Raw genomic sequence first — 23,160 nt, forward strand, 5'->3', positions numbered from 1 at the left:
TAAGATCAGGAACAAGACAAGGTTGCCCACTCTCACCACTCTTATTCAACATAGTTTTGGAAGTTTAAGCCACAGCAATCAAAGAAGAAAAGGAAATAAAAGGAATCCAAATCGGAAAAGAAGAAGTAAAGCTGTCACCGTTTGCAGATGACATGATAATATATATAGAGAATCCTAAAGATGCTACCAGAAAACTACTAGAGCTAATCAATGAATTTGGTAAAGTAGCAGGATACAAAATTAATACACAGACATCTCTGGCATTCCTGTACACTAATGATGAAAAATCTGAAAGTGAAATCAAGAAAACACTCCCATTTACCATTGCAACAAAAAGAATAAAATATCTAGGAATAAACCTACCTAAGTAGACAAAAAACCTGTATGCAGAAAATTACAAGACACTGATGAAAGAAATTAAAGATGATATAAATAGATGGAGAGATATACCATGTTCTTGGATTGGAAGAATCAACATTGTGAAAATGACTCTACTACTGAAAGCAATCTACAGATTCAATACAATCCCTATCAAACTACCACTGGCATTTTTCACAGAACTAGAACAAAAAATTTCACAATTCGTATGGAAACACAAAAGACCCCGAATAGCCAAAGCAATCTTGCAAACGAAAAATGCAGCTGGAGGAATCAGGCTCCCTGACTTCAGACTATACTACAAAGCTACAGTAATCAAGACAGTATGGTACTGGCATAAAAACAGAAATATAGATCTATGGAACAGGATAGAAAGCCCAGAGATAAACCCACGCACATATGGTCACCTTATCTTTGATAAAGGAGGCAAGAACATACAGTGGAGAAAAGACAGCCTCTTCAATAAGTGATGCTGGGAAAACTGGACAGCTACATGTAAAAGAAAGAAATTAGAACACTCCCTAACACCATACACAAAAATAAACTCAAAATGGATTAAAGACCTAAGTGTAAGGCCAGACACTATCAAACTCTTAGAGGAAAACATAGGCAGAACACTCTACGACATAAATCACAGCAAGATCCTTTCTGACCCACCTCCTAGAGAAATGGAAATAAAAACAAAAATAAACAAATGGGACCTAAGGCAACTTAAAAGCTTTTGCATAGCAAAGGATATCATAAACAAGACGAAAGGACAACCTTCAGAATGGGAGAAAATATTTGCTAATGAAGCAAGTGACAAAGGATTAATCTCCAAAATTTATAAGCAGCTCATGGAGCTCAATATCAAAAAAAAAAAAAACCCATCCAAAAATGGGCAGAAGACCTAAATAGACATTTTTCCGAAGAAGATATACAGATTGTCAACAAACACATGAAAGAGCGCTCAACGTCATTAATCATTAGAGAAAAGCAAATCAAAACTACAATGAGATATCATCTCACACCAGTCAAAATGGCCATCATCAAAAAATCTACAAACAATAAATGCTGGAGAGGGTGTGGAGAAAAGGGAACCCTCTTGCACTGTTGGTGGGAATGTAAATTGATACAGCCACTATGGAGAACAGTAGGGACGTTCCTTCAAAAACTAAAAATAGAACTACCTTATGACCCAGCAATCCCACTACTGGGCATATACCCTGAGAAAACCATAATTCATAAAGAGTCATGTACCAAAATGTTCATTGCAGCTCTATTTACAATAGCCAGGCCATGGAAGCAACCTAGGTGTTCATTATCCGATGAATCGATAAAGAAGATGTGGCACATATATACAATGGAATATTACTCAGCCATAAAAAGAAACGAAATTGAGCTCTTTGTAATGAGGTGGATAGACCTAGAGTCTGTCATACAGAGTGAAGTAAGTCAGAAAGAGAAAGACAAATACAGTATGCTAACACATATATATGGAATTTAAGAAAAACAAAATGTCATGAAGAACGTAGGGGTAAAATAGGGATAAAGACACAGACCTACTCGAGAATGGACTTGAGGATACGGGGAGGGGGAAGCGTAAGCTGTGACAAAGCGAGAGAGAGGCATGGACATATATATACTACCAAACGTAAGGTAGATAGCTAGTGGGAAGCAGCCACGTAGCACAGGGAGATCAGCTCGGTGCTTTGTGACCGACTGGAGGGGTGGGATAGGGAGGGTGGGAGGGAGGGAGACGCAAGAGGGAAGCGATATGGGAACAGATGTATATGTATAACTGATTCACTGTGTTATAAAGCAGAAACTAATACACCATTGTGAAGCAATTATACTCCAATAAATTTGTAAAAAAAAAAAAAAGAAGATGTGGCACATATATACAATGGAATATTACTCAGCCATAAAAAGAAACAAATTTGACTTATTTGTAGTGAGGTGGATGGACCTAGAATCTGTCATACAGAGTGAAGTAAGTCAGAAACAGAAAAACAAATACCGTATGCTAACACATATATATGGAATCTTAAAAAAAAAAAAAAAAAAAAGGTCATGAAGAACCTAGGGGGAAGATGGGAATAAAGACAGAGACCTATTAGAGAATGGCCTTGAGGATATGGGGAGGGGGAAGGGTAAGCTGGGACAAAGTGAGAGAGTGGCATGGACATATATACACTACAAATGTAAAACAGATAGCTAGTGGGAAGCAGCCGCATAGCACAGGGAGATCAGCTCGGTGCTTTGTGACCACCTAGAGGGCTGGGATAGGGAGGGTGGGAGCGAGGGAGACGCAAGAGGGAAGAGATGTGGGAACATATGTATATGTATAACTGATTCACTTTGTTATAAAGCAGAAACTAACACACCATTGTAAAGCAATTATACTCCAATAGAGATGCTAAGAAAAAAAGAAAAGAAAAATGCTCAGGAATCCTAAAATATGAAGTTTCAAAAATGTCTTCCTCTGACTATAAAGCTTGAACACTTAAAAAGCAGTGTTAGACAAAATGCATAGGGTTGACAACTACCTTTACTAAGCACAGCTAAACAAGAGTAGTTGTCATGACTTCGAAGAATAACGACAGCGGATGCAAATTAGACAGTGGAAGAAAACTAGATTTCTTAAGGAGCTTTAATTTCAGAACCACAAATGATCCCACCTCATTGATTATACTGTTATCACTATTGAGCCAGCAAGCTTTGTTCTTTTGAGCACAGTGTTTATCAGGTCAAGGTTTGGGGTCTAATCCTAATGACAGCTAGTTCATCTTGCTTTGTCCCATGGCCAGAGATAGCACCTTATAGCCCCAGCCAATCACCTTGTAAATGTGTGCCAGAGAGATTACATTTGAAGGCTTCTCTTGAAAAATAAAGGGCAGCACATTATAGGGCTGGCAGGAGTACCAGGAAAAGGAATCTAGCCATTATACACTGTTGAGCACCCCATGGATACTATGATTTTATACTTTCAAGGTCACTGTACCCACCTGCAGCTCAGGAACAATAGTTCCCCTCTCTGGACAGGACCCTCCAAATGATGTGAGTGGTGAAGGAAGCACAATAGGGTTTGGGCTGATAAAGTTGGAGATATCGCAGGATGGTGGGTCTGACACAACTCTCTGCATGGTCACTTTCTCCACCACAATAAACTGATTCCAAGGCAACCAGAGTGTCCTCTTCTCAGGTAGGAAAGGTGACCGATCAAAGATTAAGACGACAGAGATACCACCGACAGCTACGAGGTCAAAGCTGAGAAGGCAAAACAGAAGACAGTTTCAACCAAATGAACAACTAAAATAAACTTAAAGTTTAAAAAACAGGTAATTTCAGTGCTCTTTCCTTCTTTGGGGATGCAACTATATCCATTTGTATTCTCTATTTTATTCCTTCTATTCCGTCTAACTAAATATTCATTCCATGGAGAGTTCTTTTCACTATCCAGTAGACTTGGTGAGAAAAAATTCCACATCACCGGTTGATATTCACCTAGGATTTATAAATCAATTTTAATGCTATCTTAAACAAAATCACTGCACGTATTTCTGCAAAGCCAAATTTGACATCACTGCTACTCCCTGTGCTAGAGAGAACTGAAAGATGGCCATTGAACATTAAGCAACATCTGTAATATGCTGCATTATTCATCTTAAAAAAAATTCCTATAATGTAACTCAATAGAAGTAAGGAGCCAAAAGGTTAAATACCTTGTTCACAGTCACAAACATAGTGTCAGAAACCTGATGGTGACTTTGAGATGGCATCTGGAGAGAGATACCAGCTGAGGAAATTTGTTCAGTGAAATTTTCTTGAACAATACCATGCTTGAACCCTCCACATCTGGCTACCCCCTTTGGCTCCTGATTCTACTTGAACTCTAGATTTAGGATTTCTGGTTCGCTCTAGAATGCCTCTTTGTTTCCTGTTGTAAGGAAGTCTGTAATGGACCCTGTCCATCTCCACTGACAACTCCTTCCATATCTCTGACTAAACAAGACTACCTCTTCTGTAAGTCCATCTCTTGATGTTGTCTCTGAAATGACTCTTCAGCTGGAGCATAATAGACTCAGATTTCAGTTCATTCTGCACTAGATGGCTCTACCTTCCTGCTCTTTTACGTACAATGATGTCTTTGAGATAATGTACTTGAAAGCATTCAAAAAGCATAAAATACTATGTATACAAGATAATGATAAATATTATCATTATATCTTAAAAATGGATAAAGGGCAATGGATGCTCCTTAATATTCAAGGCAACCTAAATCCACAGGAGAGAGATGTAAACAATTCTGTGTTAAAAAAAAAAAAAAAAAGAACTTTCTTAAAACACTTTTCAATGGTAAAATGCTCTGATAGTGAATCAGACTTAATTATGGATATCTCACCACTCCCTTCATATGACATTTATTATATTTATTATAGTATTACCAATTGTGTCCTGTTGCAGAAATCTTTCATGTAAAGATAAGTGGACAGTAACAAAGGATAGCTAATACTGCATTTTTTATTGTTGCTTTTTCAGTCAAGTAGCTGTAATATTAAGGCAGTTTCCAAAAAGAGGATTTGAAGAACTGCATTAGCTTTAGAAAATAATTTAGGTTTGAAGTAAAAAAAGAAAACCCCAAACAGCTTACGGTTTAAGACAGAGAGGCTGAATTCATGATAATACAGGAGCAGTTTAAGGCAAGCGTAGTGGGGGAAAATCCGACGTTACTTGTCAAGAGACCTTTTCTCTGGTTCACATTCTACACTGATTCAACTGTGTCCTTGGGCAAGTTTATTTGCTTCACCCAAACCTCAGCTCGAGTCCTTAAAACTGAACTGCTTATTTATTTGAAAACAAAAACAAATGCAAACACAAAAACAAAATAAACTACCCAAACAAGAACATATGTACCTGGGAATTACTCTCTACTTCTAGAAAGATTAAGCAGACAGGCCAGGCGTCTTGTTTTGTAGAAAGAATGTGATTTTGGCTTCGTACACACCTGGGTTCAAATCTCAGCTTTGCCATGTTAACTTTGTGTCTTTGGGCTAATTATTTAACCTTCATGAACTTCAGTTTCCTCATTAGTAAAATGGGGCTAATATGGTCTATCACTCAGCTACTACCATAAGTGAGTAAATAAGATAAAGACTTAAGAGCCAAGCACATAGTAGGGACTCAACAAATGTTAACTTTCTTCTCAAATCAGATCCATTGCCCTATTAAATTTACAGATGTCTTCTCTTGTAGTTCAAATGAACTCTAGGCCAGTTTTTGATTATCTCCATAAGCAGATACTGAGTTTTAAGTTCTCCTGGGAACTTCCCCTAAGCGTCCTGTGTTGGGTTAGTTTTATGTGTCAACTTTGTTGGGCTACAGTACCCAGTTATCTATTCAAACACTAATCTAGGTGTTGCTGGGGAGGTATTTTGTAGATGTGGTTAATATCTACAGTTAGCTGAGTTTAAGTAAAGGGGATTACCCTTGATAATGTGGAAGGGCCTCATTCAATTAGTTGAAAGAGCAAAACTGAAGTTTTTCAGAGGAAGACTCAAGACTGCAGACGTAACATCTACTCCTTGCTGAGAGAGTCCAGTCTGCTAGCTTACCCTGCAGTTTTTGGAGTTGCCAATCCCCACAATCACATAAGCAATTCCTTGAAATCTCTTTCTCCCTCTCTCTATATACAGTTACCCTTGAACAACGTGGGGGGTTAGGGTTCCATATCCAGAGTTCCACATCCATGGATTCAACAGACTGCGAATTGTGTAGTACTGTAATACATGTTTATTGAAAAAAATCCACACGTGGACCCATGCAGTTCAAATCCATGTTGTTCAAGGGCCAACTGTATATATATTTATATATATTATATATATATTATATATATATTATATATATATATATTTTCAACTTACGATGGATTTATCGGGATGTAATCCCATCATAAACTGAGGAAGATCTGTAGTTTCCCTATGATATTCTACTTCTGAAATGTACTTAACTCAGTCTGAGGTAGCAACCAGCAGAGACATATAAATGGAAACTCTCATCACACTGTCACTTTATGTCTAAGAGATGATAGTGGGACTGTCTGGTTGGCATTTGGGGCACATATTTTGAATGCCTACACCCTTTGTGGAGCCTGAGGGAAGAGTTACTGCCAGAGGAGACTCTGGCTAGTATCTGTCATCTATATAAACCTAGTTCTCACAGTGAGCTCAGTGGGAGGGTCCTGGCATTTTACTTAAGATTAAAACCACAAAAATAACAATAAAAACTGTCCTTCTTTAATGCTTTCTGTAAACTGGAAACAGAAAATTTATAGACTTTTTAGACATCGCATTTCTTTTAGGTTCTTTTGTGAATATTGAATAATTCACTGAAACCTTTGTAAACAAGCTAAAAAACCTAAGGCCCATCATTTCTCCATGAGAAGCCAAATGTCCCTGTGGGCATATTCTATTTAAAGAAATAATCCATTTCTCAATTTCTGGCACATGGTTGAACCTGCTGGCAAGGGAGAGGCCAGTTTTCTGTACCAGCTACTGGTGCATGAACTACCAAAATTCCATCGTTCAATCTAATTGAGAGAAAAGCCCATTTGAATTAGTAGAGAGCTCTGATTATAGAATATTTGAAAGGAAATAGTTTTTATTGCATATATATATATATATATATATATATATATATATATTCAGACTAGATGCTCCCAGGGTAGTTCTGCTGAGCTTGTTATAATGAATAGATGGCTCATTACTAAATAGCAATATAATTTACATACAAATAATTCATATAATTTCCTAAAATCTTAAAAAGTTTTTCTTAAGTAGGTTTACACTCTTCCTTATTATCTTCTTTAACTAGTTTTTGTAAGCCTTTTCTTGAGAGGCAGTTGAAAAAATAAATTCAGCATAGCCCAAGTTGAACAATTAACAATTCTGAAGTGGCTAGGACTAATAATAAGGTCTGACTTTAGGTTCTTGAAATGACATAGTCTCTTACACTGTGATAAAGCTTCAAGGCAATAGGTCTCTTTATATGAGTACTGAAGCAGCTTGTTATCAGTAGGACATTTCAAGGGTAGCCATCTGGAGACTAGGGTACCTCAAAGCCATCATTACAATGTTCCTGAGAATTAAAAATAGGTACCTTTAAGCTGGATACATGGGCCTATTGACTCAAATATTCTAAACAAATGTCTACCTGAAAGATGGCAACAAAAATGTTTTTGTGAGTAAATCCTTTTCCAGGAGGAAAAGATTTAACTAGTGGTCTTGCTTTCCAGGTCTCTGAGAACCTGGGGAAGCCCTTAGAGAACAGCTTGGTGGTTGGTGCTTAAGGTTAAATCACTATGGTTATATAGACACCAAGGGAAATTGGTTAAGCTGGCCATGCTTTTCGACCTGTTATAGCCACTAGTAAAATAGGCAGTCTAGGGAGGACACATTTTTTCTTTTAATGTCTTAATGTGGTTGAATTGTATACCTTTGGAAGAAACCTTTTGGACAACTTTATCTCTGAAATATTTTGAGGCTATCATGGAAAGAACAGCCTAGGTGTTCAATGCTTCATTACCTGCATCATCTCACTGGATTTTGAATCTGGATTTATAAATGATGAAGGCTTAGATGAAGGCTAGACAACTTTCCACATGGCCAGGGTTTCAGGAAGACTTGACAGTAATAGTACAGGGTTGGTTAGAAGTTAAACTTGGTTTGATTTAGATGGGGAATAGAGGAAATAAATAACACCGATGACTTTTTTAGATACAGCTTGAAGGAAGATGGGCTTATAAACAATGTATCACTGGAGCCCTGGTTTGACTCATGGCTAGAAGTCGGTATTTGGCCTGCACAATGATCAAAAGCAGTATTGACGTACCTTCCATCTTGCCGGCTGATGGTAAACCCATAATCACTGTGGTGCAAGAAACTAACATTCACCCCTACTAGAGGGGTTCCATCTACAGCCATCACTTGGCCTCGAATCACACAAGCACGCCTGCAACACAAGATCAAAGGCAAATATAAAAGCATGCAGAAACTAGATTCTAGAAGCCAAGTTGGAGAAAGTTTGGAAAACACAGTTCAGTATAACAAAGAAAACAATAATTTCACCAACGAGTAGTAACTTTTAATAACATTTTGGTGACGGTATGAATATCTTTTTTTACCAATAAAAATTGGGATTATACTCGGTATAGTTCTGAATCCTGATTTTTTTTTTTTGCGGTACGCGGGCCTCTCACTGCTGTGGCCTCTCCCGTTGCGGAGCACAGGCTCCGGACGCGCAGGCTCAGCGGCCATGGCTCACGGGCCCAGCCGCTCCGCGGCATGTGGGATCTTCCCGGACCGGGGCACGAACCCGTGTCCCCTGCATCGGCAGGCGGACTCTCAACCACTGCGGCACCAGGGAAGCCCATGAATCCTGATATCTTTAAGTTGGCAGTATATTATTAACATTGTCCAATGTAATTAGAAATTCCTTAATATATCATTTTGATATTAGATAATATAGCCCTAAAACAGTATTCCTTGTTTAATCCATTCCCTATTTTAGGATATTTAGTTGTTTCTTATTTTTTTCCTGCATTGAATTTCTTATTATTTCCTTGGGAGATAGTCCTAGTTGTGGAAAGATACTTTTCTCTTATTAAAAGTAATTAAAATGAAAATTAGTTAATACATAAATACACTGTAGATGTGACTAAAGTCCCTGCTGACCACCTCCCTCCCAGTTCCTGGTCTTCTCCCCAGAGGTAATCAGCAATATCATTTTGTTGAGGGCATTTTCTTTGCATTTACATACATAGGCTTTTTTAAGGCTCTTAATACATATTGCTAAATTGCTTTTTCTGGAAAAATAATTTTTTAAAAAAAAGCAGACTTAGTTGGGAAAATTTTAACAGTTAAAGTCTGCAAAAGAGACATGGTCCCTGACTATATAGTACCATGTTTCTCTGGCCTGATTGAAATAAAATATTTCAGGAGATTTTCCCTTTAAACAAATGAGTTTCATCTTTGCCAAATAAGGGGATTCCATTAGACTAGCCCTTAACAGAGCTGTCTCCCAGGGACAGAGTCCACTAAAACGAGTATACTTTCAGCTCTAGCTTGGCCAACAAGTTGTAACAAAGTTTAGGAGCTTGGCAGTTAAGAAGGCCCAGGGGCAACCCCCAAGCACAGATTTTTCACTTGTCTATTGTTACTGGGGTTGGGGGGAAGGGGTCTCACCAGAGTCCAGTCCTAGCGTTGGCAGCCCTGAGCTCTAGAATGTGCATTTTATAGCTGGAGCTGGTAGGGTTGAAGAGGTTGGGCAGGGTCAATGATTTTTCCTAGGGCATTAATGTCATTTTTTTCACCAAGTGAGATTCAGGGTATCCAGGCAAGCTCAATCTTGGATTAAAAGGGGCCATGTGATTTGGGCAAACATGACTTTCCAAAGTAACCATAATAATTCCACCCTGGCATTATAGATTCTTTCAATCAGCAAGTCAAGGCAACGTGTCTAAAGGCTCTTGGCCACAAAGATGGTTCAAGAGAAAAAAAAAAAACTGTGAAAAAGCAAACGACAGTTACCAGCCAAAGCTTATGTTATATGTTATAGCCAATAAATATCACTACTAAATTCTACTGCAATCAGAGGAACTGGGATATGTTATACTGATAGGATTTATCCTGCATCACCTAAAGCCTTCCCCCAACACAAACTATAAGCCATTAAGTATTGCACAAAGCTAAGCTAGTATAATTGTTGCTATTAGTGTCTTTATTGAGCTCTTCAGACCGACATTCCTAGTTCTGACATAAATTAGTGGGTTTCTTCTTTCCAATGAGCTGTCCATCTTATGAATTCTGTAAATAATGGTTCTGAATGGCATGCAAGTGGCACACTGGCACTTGCTTTGCCTTGTCTGATTCTTCCAGTTCCTTTTTGGGGAGATTTTGAAATCCCATTTGTTCTAATAGAGAAGATATTTGAAAGTCACCGAGTTCTGGATTTTTGAACTAATCCTGACAGATCTGGTCCCTGGTTCTAAATCCAATGTAACAAGACATGAAAAGAGAAGGATGTCTCTAGTTTTATACAGTAACATTTTGAAGGTCTTTACAAAGCAAAATTTGACAAACTGGGTATAGATTAAGTAGAAACCAGCTGAGAAAATCTCCTGCAAACTACACAGGGATCGGAGCCAGAGGGGCTGAGAAGAGATGTGCATTAGTGAGGCCACCTTCATTTGAAGATCAGTTCAACATTGCTTCCTGAGCCCTATGTGCTGATGGCTTTTGGGGGGGTGTGGTAGGGGCTAATTATGAACTTGCCAAGGCTTCACCAGTTAACAAGGTGGGCTTTTCAACAATGATGCCTACTTAGGTGGTCACTGATTCCCTACTGGCAAGACAATTCTACACACACTTATTTTATTTGTTCACATTAATCTAGACATTGTGTCTCCCCACAGCTGTACTAGGCTCAATTATTTTTGTTTTTATTTTGTCAAGCCTAGTTGACATTATTTGCTCATATTTTATGACAGACACAGACCTGTCTCTTCTCTTTGCTGCTCTTTTATTTTCTATACAGCTTATATTTATGAAGGATCCAGGCTGGTGAGTGAAAGTCTCATAAAAGTCATCATTATTCTGTGCACTTGTGTTCTTCTCTTCCTTCATTCTGTATCTCACTCTGAGTAGACTTGTCTTTTGACTCCTCTGCTCTTTAATATTCCTCATATTTTATGAAGCACACAGATTTGTGTGATAACGACTCATCAAAGTCATCATTATTCAAGACATTGTCTACCTGTTCTCACTCATTTCACTCATCATTCATAAATAATGTTCAGACTTGTCTTTCAACTCCCCTTTTTTTATTCCTCATATTTTATGATCCACACCAACTTACAGCATATGATAAAGCCCCATAAAACTTACTATTTTACATTTATCAGCATTGAACTCTCTTTGTAACGTATTAGACTTTAAATGTTATAAGATTCCCTGTATCTTGCTGCATTTGCTTCCATTATTTATACACTCCATGTCATCCATTTTTCACAAGAATAACTCTTAGCTCCTTTCATTCCTGGGTTACTAGTACTTACTATAATCTTTGACCACCACCAGTCATGCTGCATCAGTATAAGTTGTCTAAATTTCGGGACAGTATTATTCTTTTTTAATTGGCAGTAATTTGGATTGGCACTGCATGCAGAAACCTAGGATAAAAGTCTTCTCAGGCAAACTCTCCACTTCAAAAAGAATGCTCTCAAGTCTGCTCGCTTCCCCAGGCTACTCCAGCTCCAGATGGCCCTTAGGGAACCTTCAGATATAGTCTTGGCAGATATGGTGTATTGCGCCACTTCATACGGCACAACTGCCGCTTTGTGCGCTCCAGCTTCTAAACTCAATTTTCTTCATAATTGTGGGGGGTAGCCTTGTATCTGCTTTATTTTTCCTGATTTACGCAACCACTAAAATATACTTTCTCCCCCATGTATATAATCTGTTTATGTTTCCAATATCCAAGGTGGCCTGCATAATTCACCTTTTTCCTAGGTTAGATCCTTGCTGAAGTAGTGAGGCATCTATGGCTGGGGTCTGTCTTCAGTAATCCCACAATCCTACTTTCTGTGTTTTTTGTCATGCCCAATTGCCGTGCCTCCCTGTTTCCTGTCCAGCTTCTTCAAATCACCCTTTAAGTGAGGCAGTCATACTTGGCCTGTCCTTGGCCTGTCCTGAGGAAACATCTTGAACTCTTAAACTTTTGCCACATGAAAAAGTTCAACGTTGAGTCCTAAACCTTTAAGGACCTGTCTTTTCCGGAAACTTTTTCAATTAAGTAATATACGGAACTCTTCTGAACCTTTCAAACTAGATTACAGAAGCTACTGTCTGGACTATCATGAAGCTGGCCCTGCTCATGTGTATAGGAGGTATGTACCCAGTGTGACTGTCTTTTGTGTTGGCTGTGTGTGTGTGTTTGTGTACTCTCAGTGGCGGGTACTGCATGCTTTCCATCTTTGTCCGGGGCCCTCCTTCTTTGATCCACAAACTTGGATGGGATATTTTGCTTCCTTGAACCTCTAAAATCAAGGACTTCTCCCTGCTATTGTGGGTTAGAGCAAGATAACTTGAACTTGGATGAACGTGTCCAATGTGACTTTAAAAAGATGTATGGGGAAGATCACCCCTCACAAGTGTCTCTTTTCTTCTTCTCTGGATAATACAGGCCAAGCTGTCTACCTGCCGTCGCTATGCTAAAGCAGCAACCTCAGAGGAACTGCTTCTCCCTTTAACTAAATGCTGAATCCTCTAGGTGTTTGGAGCTTGGTCTGAAGAACAGGGCATCTTGGGGAATGCAAGTCAGAGTACACTTTACCAAGAGGCTTATTTAACTAACAAGCTGCTTGTTAGACAGTTCTGATGCAAAAGGTCTAATTCATTCTGTATTTGCTATTTTCGTGGCATAGTCAAATTATCCCTAGCCTTCAATAAATTCTTGGTTTCATTTTCCTCTTCCCTTCTTTGTTGTCTTTTGTCTTTGGTGTCAAATTTCCAATATTCATTCAACACCTCAGGCAAAAAACATTAACCTCAAGCACAAAAGTTGGTTTGAAAAACAAGGCTGAAAACTAAATTGCTGAAAGAAGATGTAATTTACTGCATGGTATTTCTGATTAAAATCTTTAGTAAGGAAAATGAGGCTCAAGGGCTAGGGAAGTTATAGCTATTTGCTTTTGTTGCTAACAGGAGCATAAGCAACCTTTGAAGGGTAACATTCAAAATCAAGGACCTGGCCAGCAGGGGATCTAGCAGCAGGTGGACAGGTTAGGTTGTTTTTTCCACAGGAACAGATGAAATCCTTTCCGCAGCTGACAGCTCTGGTCAAGAGATAGCATGGAGAAGGACTGGGCTGAGAGAGGCTACGTGAATCCTCTGCTCAGTGGCGTTGGAATCCTGCCCTGTAAATTCCTCTGTGAGTTGTCAGTTGGTTCAAATCTCCAAGGGACAGAAACCTGCTGCACGTGAGGTGTGGTTTCATGGTTCTCCTGACATCTTCTCCGCGGGCTTATTATACCGTAACATTGCACAGCTGTAGATTGTGTCATTTGGGCTAAATCACTGCTGTTTCTGGGGGTGCTACTGGAATGCAAATACCTCTGAGCGGTTGGGACAAAAGGCTTATGATGCCCTCTTATCCACCGTGGCACACAATGAATAAAGGATCTTCTTTTAAGAGTGTACTTTTGGGACTGTAGTATTGGTCCTCAGTCCTTTCTGGTTATCTTTCTCTCGTATACACCAGTGACTCTCAAACTTGATCATGCACCAAAATCACCTGGAAGGCTTGTTCAAACACAGGATGCTGGGCCCGCCCTCCAGAGTTTCTGATTCACAGGTCTGGAGTGGGGCCTGAGAATTTGCATTTCTTGCAAGTTCCCAAGTGATGTTGATGGTGCTAAAGATGGAACTTTAGGGAAAGCAAAAACAGTATATACTCAGCCAGTTAAGGTGTATGAACTCCTGAGGAAGGAGCCAGGAGGCGTAAACCACATGTATAAAGGCAGGCAAGTCACCAACTGGTTCACAATCTCACCATTATGAAATCTGAGGCATGAATTTTTAATACTTCCATACAAACCTCTGGAATAGGGTTTGCAAAACTGCAGTTTGGGGAGTCATGTTGAAACTGTCATGACAAAGTGGTGGTTGGACTACAAGATGAACTGTAGGATCCCTTCAAACCCAGAGATTATGAAATGGAAAAATATGTCTTAACCTGATTTATCTGTCCCAAATAAATGTTAATTTCTTCCCCAGCCCTATTATGCTCATTAGTGCTCATATCTGTGCTATCGCACTTGTCATAGCCTGTCTTGGATGAGAGTTATATAGGTCTGTCTTTCTCATTAGATAGTCACTCCAGGGTAGGGATGGTATGATTTTCCTCTGTCCTTCCCAGTGCCTGGTGTACACAGCATGTGCTCAAGAACGCTCCATCGAATTTCAACCCAAATATTTTTATATGAAGTTGTAAAATACTTCCAGCCTATCCCATAGCACTACTTCAAGGGTTTCAGAGACCACTTTGAGGTTCCTGTGTAACAGTTCATTTATTAGAAGCCAGCATTCTGGATTGTGAATTACGACCTTCTCATCATGAGAGTTTTGTCTGATAATTGACTACTTCAGGGAATTAAATAGTACCCCTGTGATTGCAAAGAATGAATGAATAGTCCTCCTCAAATGCTTAATTTATGAACACTAACCCCATTATTCCTTTATATACAACCATGTAATTACAATTTGGTATTTCATAACTCAAATACCTTTGAGGGTTCTAATATTCAGATATTTTGGGGGTTTCCACACATCACATGCTAGTTTTTTTTTTGATGTATGTCATCTAAGCTGGTACAGTACCATGAAAACATTTACTTCTATAGCATAAACCTGTTTTCATGTTCTGAAAATGTGAATGCAGTGAATGTTCATATGCAAACCCAATAAAATCTCATGAGTTTTTAGTTAAATAGAGCGGGCTGGTTTAATCCTACTCAGTTGGTCACTAGCCCAAATAAATAATACCTACCAAATGGGTAACATTAAAAGCAGCTGGAAGCATTACCCATCAACATTCTAGGACTTTGGGAAAGGTGGTGCTATTGCAAATGCAGATAGCTTTTTAAGCAGAATTATTTTCCTCATGGCTAGTGATGTTTCAAGTAAAACAAAATGGGGGCACTCACCCTGAGGTAGGGTGCCTATTTTCCCATCTGCCCTGGTAATTGCTTGTCAAAAGTAGGCTTGCTTTGGATGCCTGAAGTCCCCAAAGTAATGGGAAAAAGATCAAGTGTTTTGAAGCAATAAGAAAACTGACAACACAGTCACATTTTCAGGACTGCAGAAGTGCCAGTTTGCTTCATTTAGACACATGATTATTTTTGTCCAGAATTTGAATCCTGAAATATTTGCCCTGGAAGCCCTTGCAACTCTTGAATAGTCTCAAGTTTTATTTTATTTTTTTGGTTGGTTTGTTTTTGTCCTGTTTTCCGCATTACTCAAATGGTTTATCTTTGTAATCAGCCTTACGGGGTTTTGTTAACCTCATTAACCTTTCCTGTCACTTCTCTGTGAATCTGCCCTTCAAATAATGGATAGTCGTTAAATACAGGGCAAGTCTGTCTTGTTGGCTATAGCATGGCCATGGATTACTCTTCCTTCCAGGAGGAAAAAGTGTGGCCTAACTGTCCACGCCAGTTCTAGCTCTGGCTTGTTAATAATCATCGATGTGACTTTTCCTAAGAAATGGGATTACTCTCAGCCTCCTTTGTTCCTTATGGAAAATGACAGTGGTAGTTCTTCCCTGTCTTATCCCCAGTCACCTCACAAAGATGCTGTAACAGTAAAGTAACCCAGTAAAGTGATTGTCTTTTGAACTGGACCTTTCAAATTATATTCTATTATGTACCCTATATATATAAAGTATATATATATGTAAATATATGTTTGTATAAATAAGATATTAAGCACTTACTATGAGTCAGGTACCATGCCAGGCACTTTCCTTATTGTATTTCACTTACCATCAATATAACCCTGAGTAGGTACTACTATTAGCCTGTTTTAAAAAATGAGGAAACACATTCAGAGAGGTTAAAAAAATTGCTCAAGATAACACAGCTAGTAAGTGGTAGAAATGGTGGACGTCTTTTGACCTGGACTCTAAATGGCCTAAGCTGTAGATTTTTTTAGTCAAGATGTAAATAATGTGGCTACAGATGAAAAGAAAATGCTCACCCACAAAGATGGCGCTATCCATAGGATGTCACTACTTTGTAGACATTTACCAGCTGCTGAGCACTTTCTACGTGCAGGGTGTACGGTGGAGATGCACCACAAGATGTCATCTGTTCTTTCTCCCTAGACTTGGCATTGACTCTGCCCTCTCCAGGGACAAGATAAGATGACAGAACTAGCTAGAGTCACTGCAAGCAAATCGTATGGCTGAGAAGTAGGTATTAAGGATTTGATCCTTTCGAATTTCAATCCTAATTGAGCAGTAAGTAAGATAGACAAAATATTAGAAGACACCTATTCACACCGAGATAAGCTGTAGACAGCTAGTGGTATTACTAATCACCATTAGTAAGCACCTCAGAACATCTGAGTTTCAAAGTATCACAAATAATCAATTGAACAGCTTTTGAAAGATTTGTGCTCAGATTTCTTTGCCCAAGAGCATTTGCAAAGAAGTGAAAGTCACACATTCTTTCTTTTTTGGTACATTTAGGTGTTGACTGCTGATTTCAGGAGCTAGTCAGCACTATAAATCTTGGAACCTTCAGCACTTTGTAAGTTTTTAAATGTGTCTTGAACATGTTTCCTGAACTTTAGCATTAGACAAAATAGTTCTCTGAAAATCAGGAGATCCCATCTTCACGCACATAACACCTTTCACATAAACGAGATCAAAGTGCTTTATTAGCAAGTAGCAGCAATCTTACTTCTCACTTGGGACAACTACAGAAGTGATAAGCAAAGGAGGTTGCTTAGGAAAAGCAACATGGGAAGACAGACAGACTCACAAGGAATCATGGCAGAGCCAAACCACTCTTGGGTCCCCTTTCCAAATGTGGGCAGGTTATGTGCAGTGCCTCACTTTAGAAAGAAAGGTGAACACAAGATAGATTTGCAGGTGCTGATGCCTTAGAAAGAGCTTCCCCCAGTCCTTAGTTTATTCAATTTATTCGGCAATTGTTGCATTGTGTGTTTATCAACCCCTAGTTGTGTACCTGGCATAATGTCTTTCACATTCTTAAGATTAAAAATACACAAAGATTTGCCATTAGTTAAGTATACTTGGAGGTCCTTAACTACTAGATTCATGAAAAAGTTAAACACAAAGCAAATGAATTCAAATTTGTTCCTCAGCAAAATTATGAATGATCAGGTACAGACCTTCTGGGGGATACCTGTACATAGACTGTGAATGTTAACTCAATGAATGCTTTAATATTGTAATAACATTGCATTTCCTTATAAATATTCTAAAATATAAGCTTTCCTTACCTCTTCTTTTTCATAATTCCAAATCAGGATGTGGTTTCTACGTATCTGATTTCTTTTAGGGTCAACACTAATTGATGACAATCTGCTATTTTTTAAAATTCTTTTCATGACTTAAATGGTCGAGGGCTGTTGCTGATTTCTCTTTCAGAGGCCATTCAGTTTGTCTGAGGTATTCAGTTTTTCTCAATGTATTCCTGAAGGACAGGCACCCCATCCATTTATCAGTAAAACCTGGTACAATAACCAGTATGTAGTATTTCCTTGAGAAAGGTTTGTTCTACCTTTCTGTTTCACACAATGCCACAGATTCTTGATTCAGTGGACCCTAAAAGTGACAGCCAGGCTCTGGATTGTGTGATAAGCTGCTGCAGAAGGGTCCAGGAGGCAGGAAACATTCTTGCCAAGATCATCTAACATATAGATGAATGCTATGAGCTCTCTGCTCTAGTGTCATCTGCCCAGAGAGGATTTCCCGGACCACTCTGTCTAAAATGGTCACTCTCTGTCCCTAAATTTTCTTTATCTTGTTTGACAGTACTTATACCTACCTGACATTTACCTTTTTCATTATTGTCAGTTTTCCTCACTAGACTGTATGGGGAAGGCAATTTGTCTGCTGTAGGCCAGAGCCTAGGACAGTGCCATTACGCAAACCAAGTAAACACTGTCATGTTCATCAATCTCAAGAGTGAAATGATTAATCTTCCCCAATGTGGATTATCTTGAAAGAAACTGTAGGATCTATCATTACAAATGACGCCAAAGTGTGGTTAAATGGGAATTTTTTTCAGTGTGGTAAATGGGAATTTTTTTGGATGATTGTTTTTTCCCCTTGAATTCATCTGTTTAACACAAACATTTCAAATTGAACTAAAATTATTTATAGGCCCAGATGTCAAAGGATGAAACTTCCTGCAAATAGTTAAGCTGCTCACCGTCCAAATAAGCTTTGTATTTTTTCTTGCAAGCCATCCAGGAGCCTCCTCAAGCTCACTTGAGTCAATTAGTCCCATCCATGAGTTTCTGCTGAAAACTTCCAGGTCAGTCTCACTTCTGTAATTGTTTAATGACTTTGTCTCATTTGCTAGAATACCTTGTCTTACATCCATTATGGTTACCTGACTGCTTCATCAAGGCAGTCGAACTTGGGACCCTGAGTTGATGAACCCCAAGCTCCCTGATGTTCCATTATCCACAGAAGTTACTGCAATTTATAATTCATTTAATTCTTTATGCATCTACTTGATGTTTTGACTGCTTCCACCACTAGAATGTAAAGGGAGTTCTGTGAATAAGGGGACTCTGTTTCTTTTGTTTACCTCCATCTGTACAGTTCCTGGCACAGAGTGGGTGACTCAAGAAATACCTGTTGAATAAATGAGTGAATACATATCCTCATCACTTTATAAAAATGAGTTGATAGGAGGATATTAGATTACATTAGAGACAGCAGAGGACTTTGGTATCTCTTGTAGAGAAATTTAAAGTTCTCAGTTACTCTGGAAATACTAATATTTCAATAAAATGTACATTTAAAAAAATAGTAATTTGTATCTGTCAAGTATGGTTATTCTTAAGTCTTCATCAAATCCGAGATCAACAGCAGTGATCATTTTCCTGCAACTTTCGCCTTAACCTCATTCTTGATTTAATAACTCATTCTGCCATTCACAGGATTTCAAATGGTATACGTTCCCAGATCAATTAAGTGCAGAAAGGCATAATTTATTAAACAAGTTATGATAGTAATCATGGCTGTTGCCAGGTATCATGAATAATCAGGTGCATGAATCAAGATTTCATTACTGAATGGGGTATAGTAAAGGAAGGGAAGGACTCGGGTAGGTAAAGAGTTTGCCAAGAATGCCATGCTCAAGGCATTTGTGGTACCTCAATTTGTTTTGGGGTGCTTGTCTTTGGTTTTCTCATGAGCTGGAACACCAAAGTGAGCCAGTTCACAGCAGTATTCCTACTGACTTCCTGGTATTGCTCCTTATTTTCTAATTTTTTCTTGGTTTCAAATTTTGATTATCTAGCCCACTGAAGGCAGAGAGGATTATTGATGCTTACACAAAGTTATAAATGATGTCAATTATGGACAGGCTCTGGCAGTGGTGGAATGTCTCATAAGTTAAAAAAAAAGAGTAATTACTTTGCTACTGTTATATAATCACTTCGTCCTTTATGAATTTGTTCCTGTGTTATTTGGAGAACAGTAATCTTACCTTTAGGCTGCTTCTACATTTGGGAATCGACTTATTTGAGGTCCTAATATCATCTGTGTGTTCTAGGCAACCAAAAAGAGTTTTTCATTAGCAAATATGAGAAGAGCACTTCAATATCACTACAACTAAGCCACTCACTCATTCACTCATTTTCTTACCAATTTTCTGCCAGATGCTGTGTTTGGATCTGGGGATACAGTGGTATGGTAGATTAAGGATGGCCACAAATTCTTTGATACTTCTCTCTGCTAGAGGTAGGATTTATGACCCTCCCTTTGAATCTGGACAAACTCTGTGACTACTTTGATAAACAGTATATAACACAAGGGACACTGGGACAATTTCTGGACCCAGGCCTTAAGAGACTGGTATCTTGTTGTTTCCTGTCTCTTGGAACGCTCCCTCTTGGAGCCCTGAGCCACCATATAAGAGCTCTGACAAACTTGAGACTGGCTGCCATGCCCATAGGAAAACCAAGTCGAGAGGCTGTAGGTAGAAAGAGGGATTCCTGGCTGCTGTCCAGCTGTTCCAGCCCCCCAGCTATTTGAGTTATCCCAGCTGAGAGCCCAAATATCATGGAGAAAAGACAAGTCATCCTGGCCATACCCTGTCTGAATTTCTTTCTTTTTTCCCTGCCCGGGAAAAGAAAAGAAAAGAAAAGAATTTCTTTTCTTTTTTCTAACCCACAGAATCATGAAATGTAATCATAATAAATTGTTTTAATCCATTATGTTTTGGAGTAGTTTGCTACACAGTTTGATATTTATTTGATAGATAATCAAAACAGGGAGAGAACAAATCAGACTTGATCCTTGTCCTCAAAGAACTTAGATTTTAGCAATGAGGACAGTTCAGAACTTAAATATTGCACATCCCAGTGTGGAGCAAGAAATGGAAATACAGCAACTTCACAGAAAGTTAGCACTAGAAGAAACCTATCACCCTGCTCAACCTCTTCATTTTGTAGCGTGTTAACAGTGCTGTCATGTACTTAGTGCTGGATTAAGTTTGGTCCCAACTCTAGAACTTTTCAACTAAGGCTAGGGATTCCACCAGGAGCAGGCACAAGAGGCAGCTACACCCACACCCAGCAGCATAGCTGCAAAGTTTTAGATCTTTAAATTGTTCTTAAAACTTACTCTAAGTGACAAACAATTGTCAAATGCCTCTCAACATACACATCTTTCTCATAGAAAGTGGACATTTTGCTTCTACTATGGTGGGACCTGGGGGTTTATTACTCTAAGATGTGAGGCAGAACGCACACCAACTTATTCATGAGGTGTCCACAGGTCCCCCCGTGAACTAAGGGGGGAAACATCCTTCCATTAATGTGGTTTTTAGTTTATGTTCGGTCACTTTTTTTTCTCTTTTTAAACCAACACAGCAAAGGTTCAAAAATTAAGTAAAGAGTTAAGATTGGGGCTTCCCTGGTGGCGCAGTGGTTGAGAGTCCGCCTGCCGAAGCAGGGGACGCGGGTTCGTGCCCCGGTCTGGGAAGATCCCACATGCTGCAGAGCGGCTGGGCCCGTGAGCCATGGCCACTGAGCCTGCGCGTCCGGAGCCTGTGCTCCGCAATGGGAGAGGCCACAGCAGTGAGAGACCCACATACCGCAAAAAAAAAAAAAAAAAAAAAAAAAAGAGTTAAGATTGGATTTTTAAAGACTCTCAGGGAAACAGATCAGAAAGAAAAAACCGAACACTTGTGGCCTTTCCATGAAAAGCTATAGAAGCTGTGTAGTCCAGAGGTTACGAACTCAAAGGCCAGCAGGGCCAGGCAGGACCTTAAAAGTGAGGGAAGTGAGTCAGGTGCAAGGGAAACAGTGAATGGTGAGCTAGAGAGGCATGTCATAGTCATTCCAGAGGGGTAAGTGGCCCTCAGCTCTGGATGGCCTCTATCAGAGATGTCAAACTTTGTCAATTTTCTAGAGAAGGAAGACATTCCAATTTTTATGTTAGATCTCTTAGTTTCTAAACGTTGGGCCAAACAAAATACATCTGTGGGCTGATATTAAGCAATGCCTGATGTAGACACTTGACATGGATTGATGTGGGGATCGGCCTCTCGTGGCTACAAAACAGACAAACGAGTTTGGCCAGACCTTGCTGTCAGCGGTTGCACTAACCCCAGTAGGATTTTGTTTTTTAAATGCACTTCTCCATTAGTGATGTTGAGTGAAATGTCCGGCTTTGCAAATTACTGCTGTCGTTTAGTTTAATGTACTCTTGTTTTTACATATTCATAGAAACCTTTTACATTATTAATAGTGATTAAATGCTTAGACACTGAAGATCAATAATGCTTCTGTTCACCTATTTACATTATTAAAAAGTAATAAGTCACACAGGGCACGTAGAATATGTGGTTTACTTTGTAGTCATGTTTGGAGTCGACTGAAAACAAGAAACTCTGGCTACAGGGTAAAATGTATTTAAGGAAAAAATGGTAACTGACTTGGGCTTGCTGGAGACTCTACCATGGGCAAGTGGCATGTTCCCAGTGACCTTACACCATGAGGGGCACAGGAGGTCTATGTTCTATGTGCTCTCACATGCCAGTGCAGCCAACTCAGAACAAGAAAGGCTAGTCTCACTTGGATGCACAAGGATGCACAGTTATTTAACCTTTATCTGTCCTTGCAACAGTTAGTCACCTGTATGCCACCATCTTAGCTCAAAGGCCTCTGATGGTGGCAACACTCAGCAGCAAGTCCTCCGTGTGGGTCACATTTTGCCAGTAGGCAAATGAGCCCCTTGGCAATGCCTTCTTCATCCACCTACTCAGCTATCACTCACTTATGTGGCAAAAGCCAAAGAGGAGAATGGTTCCCCTGATTATAGTACCTAAGTGTTCTAGATCTGTGTGAGGAGGGCAACCCCACCGTCACAGATGGATAAGGGTCATAAGTCTTCAGCAGAGCTTTCTAAGTAGCCAAAGTGGCTCAGCATAGTGGTTTAGAGGTCAGGCTCTCAGTATGAATCTGCTTGGTTTCAGATCCTGGCTCTGACACTCACTGGTTGTGACCTTGGGCAAGTGACTCACTTGAAATCTCAGTTCTTGTTTTCTCACCTGAAAAGTGGGGATCATAACGGTGCCTACCATATCGGGTTTTTGTAAGGATTAAATGAGATAACACATGTAAAAGCTTAGCAAGAGACCTGACACATAAGAAGTGGTTAATAACAATTTACGCGTAGCAAAAGGCCTGTTTTACCAGTTGTTCAAAAGTGTTCTTCTGGGCTTCCCTGGTGGCGCAGTGGTTGAGAGTCCGCCTGCCGATGCAGGGGACACGGGTTCGTGCCCCGGTCCGGGAGAATCCCACATGCCGCGGAGCGGCTGGGCCCGTGAGCCATGGCCGCTGAGCCTGTGCATCCAGAGCCTGTGCTCCGCAACGGGAGAGGCTACAGCAGTGAGAGGCCCGCGTACCGCAAAAAAAAAAAAAAAAAAAAGTGTTCTTCTACCAAGAAGCTCATTACCATTGACTCGGAGTTTGT

General features: G+C 39.5%; 1 protein-coding gene across 3 annotated transcripts in view; it reads right to left on the reverse strand.

Moving 5' to 3' along the window:
• The window catches only part of TENM1 (teneurin transmembrane protein 1), a gene marked incomplete at both ends in the record, with an annotated part of 582,495 nt that overhangs the window by 143,678 nt on the left and 415,657 nt on the right, over positions 1 to 23,160 (reverse strand). For all 3 annotated transcript variants that reach the window (XM_079727499.1, XM_079727498.1, XM_079727497.1), the window contains 2 exons: positions 3,366 to 3,627; positions 8,248 to 8,367. In XM_079727499.1, coding sequence (XP_079583625.1) covers positions 3,366 to 3,627; positions 8,248 to 8,367 — 382 coding nt within the window. The remainder of the gene's footprint in view (positions 1 to 3,365; positions 3,628 to 8,247; positions 8,368 to 23,160) is intronic.

This window comes from Hyperoodon ampullatus (assembly GCF_949752795.1).
Source record: "Hyperoodon ampullatus genome assembly, chromosome: X".
NCBI classification, from domain to species: Eukaryota; Metazoa; Chordata; class Mammalia; order Artiodactyla; family Ziphiidae; genus Hyperoodon; species Hyperoodon ampullatus.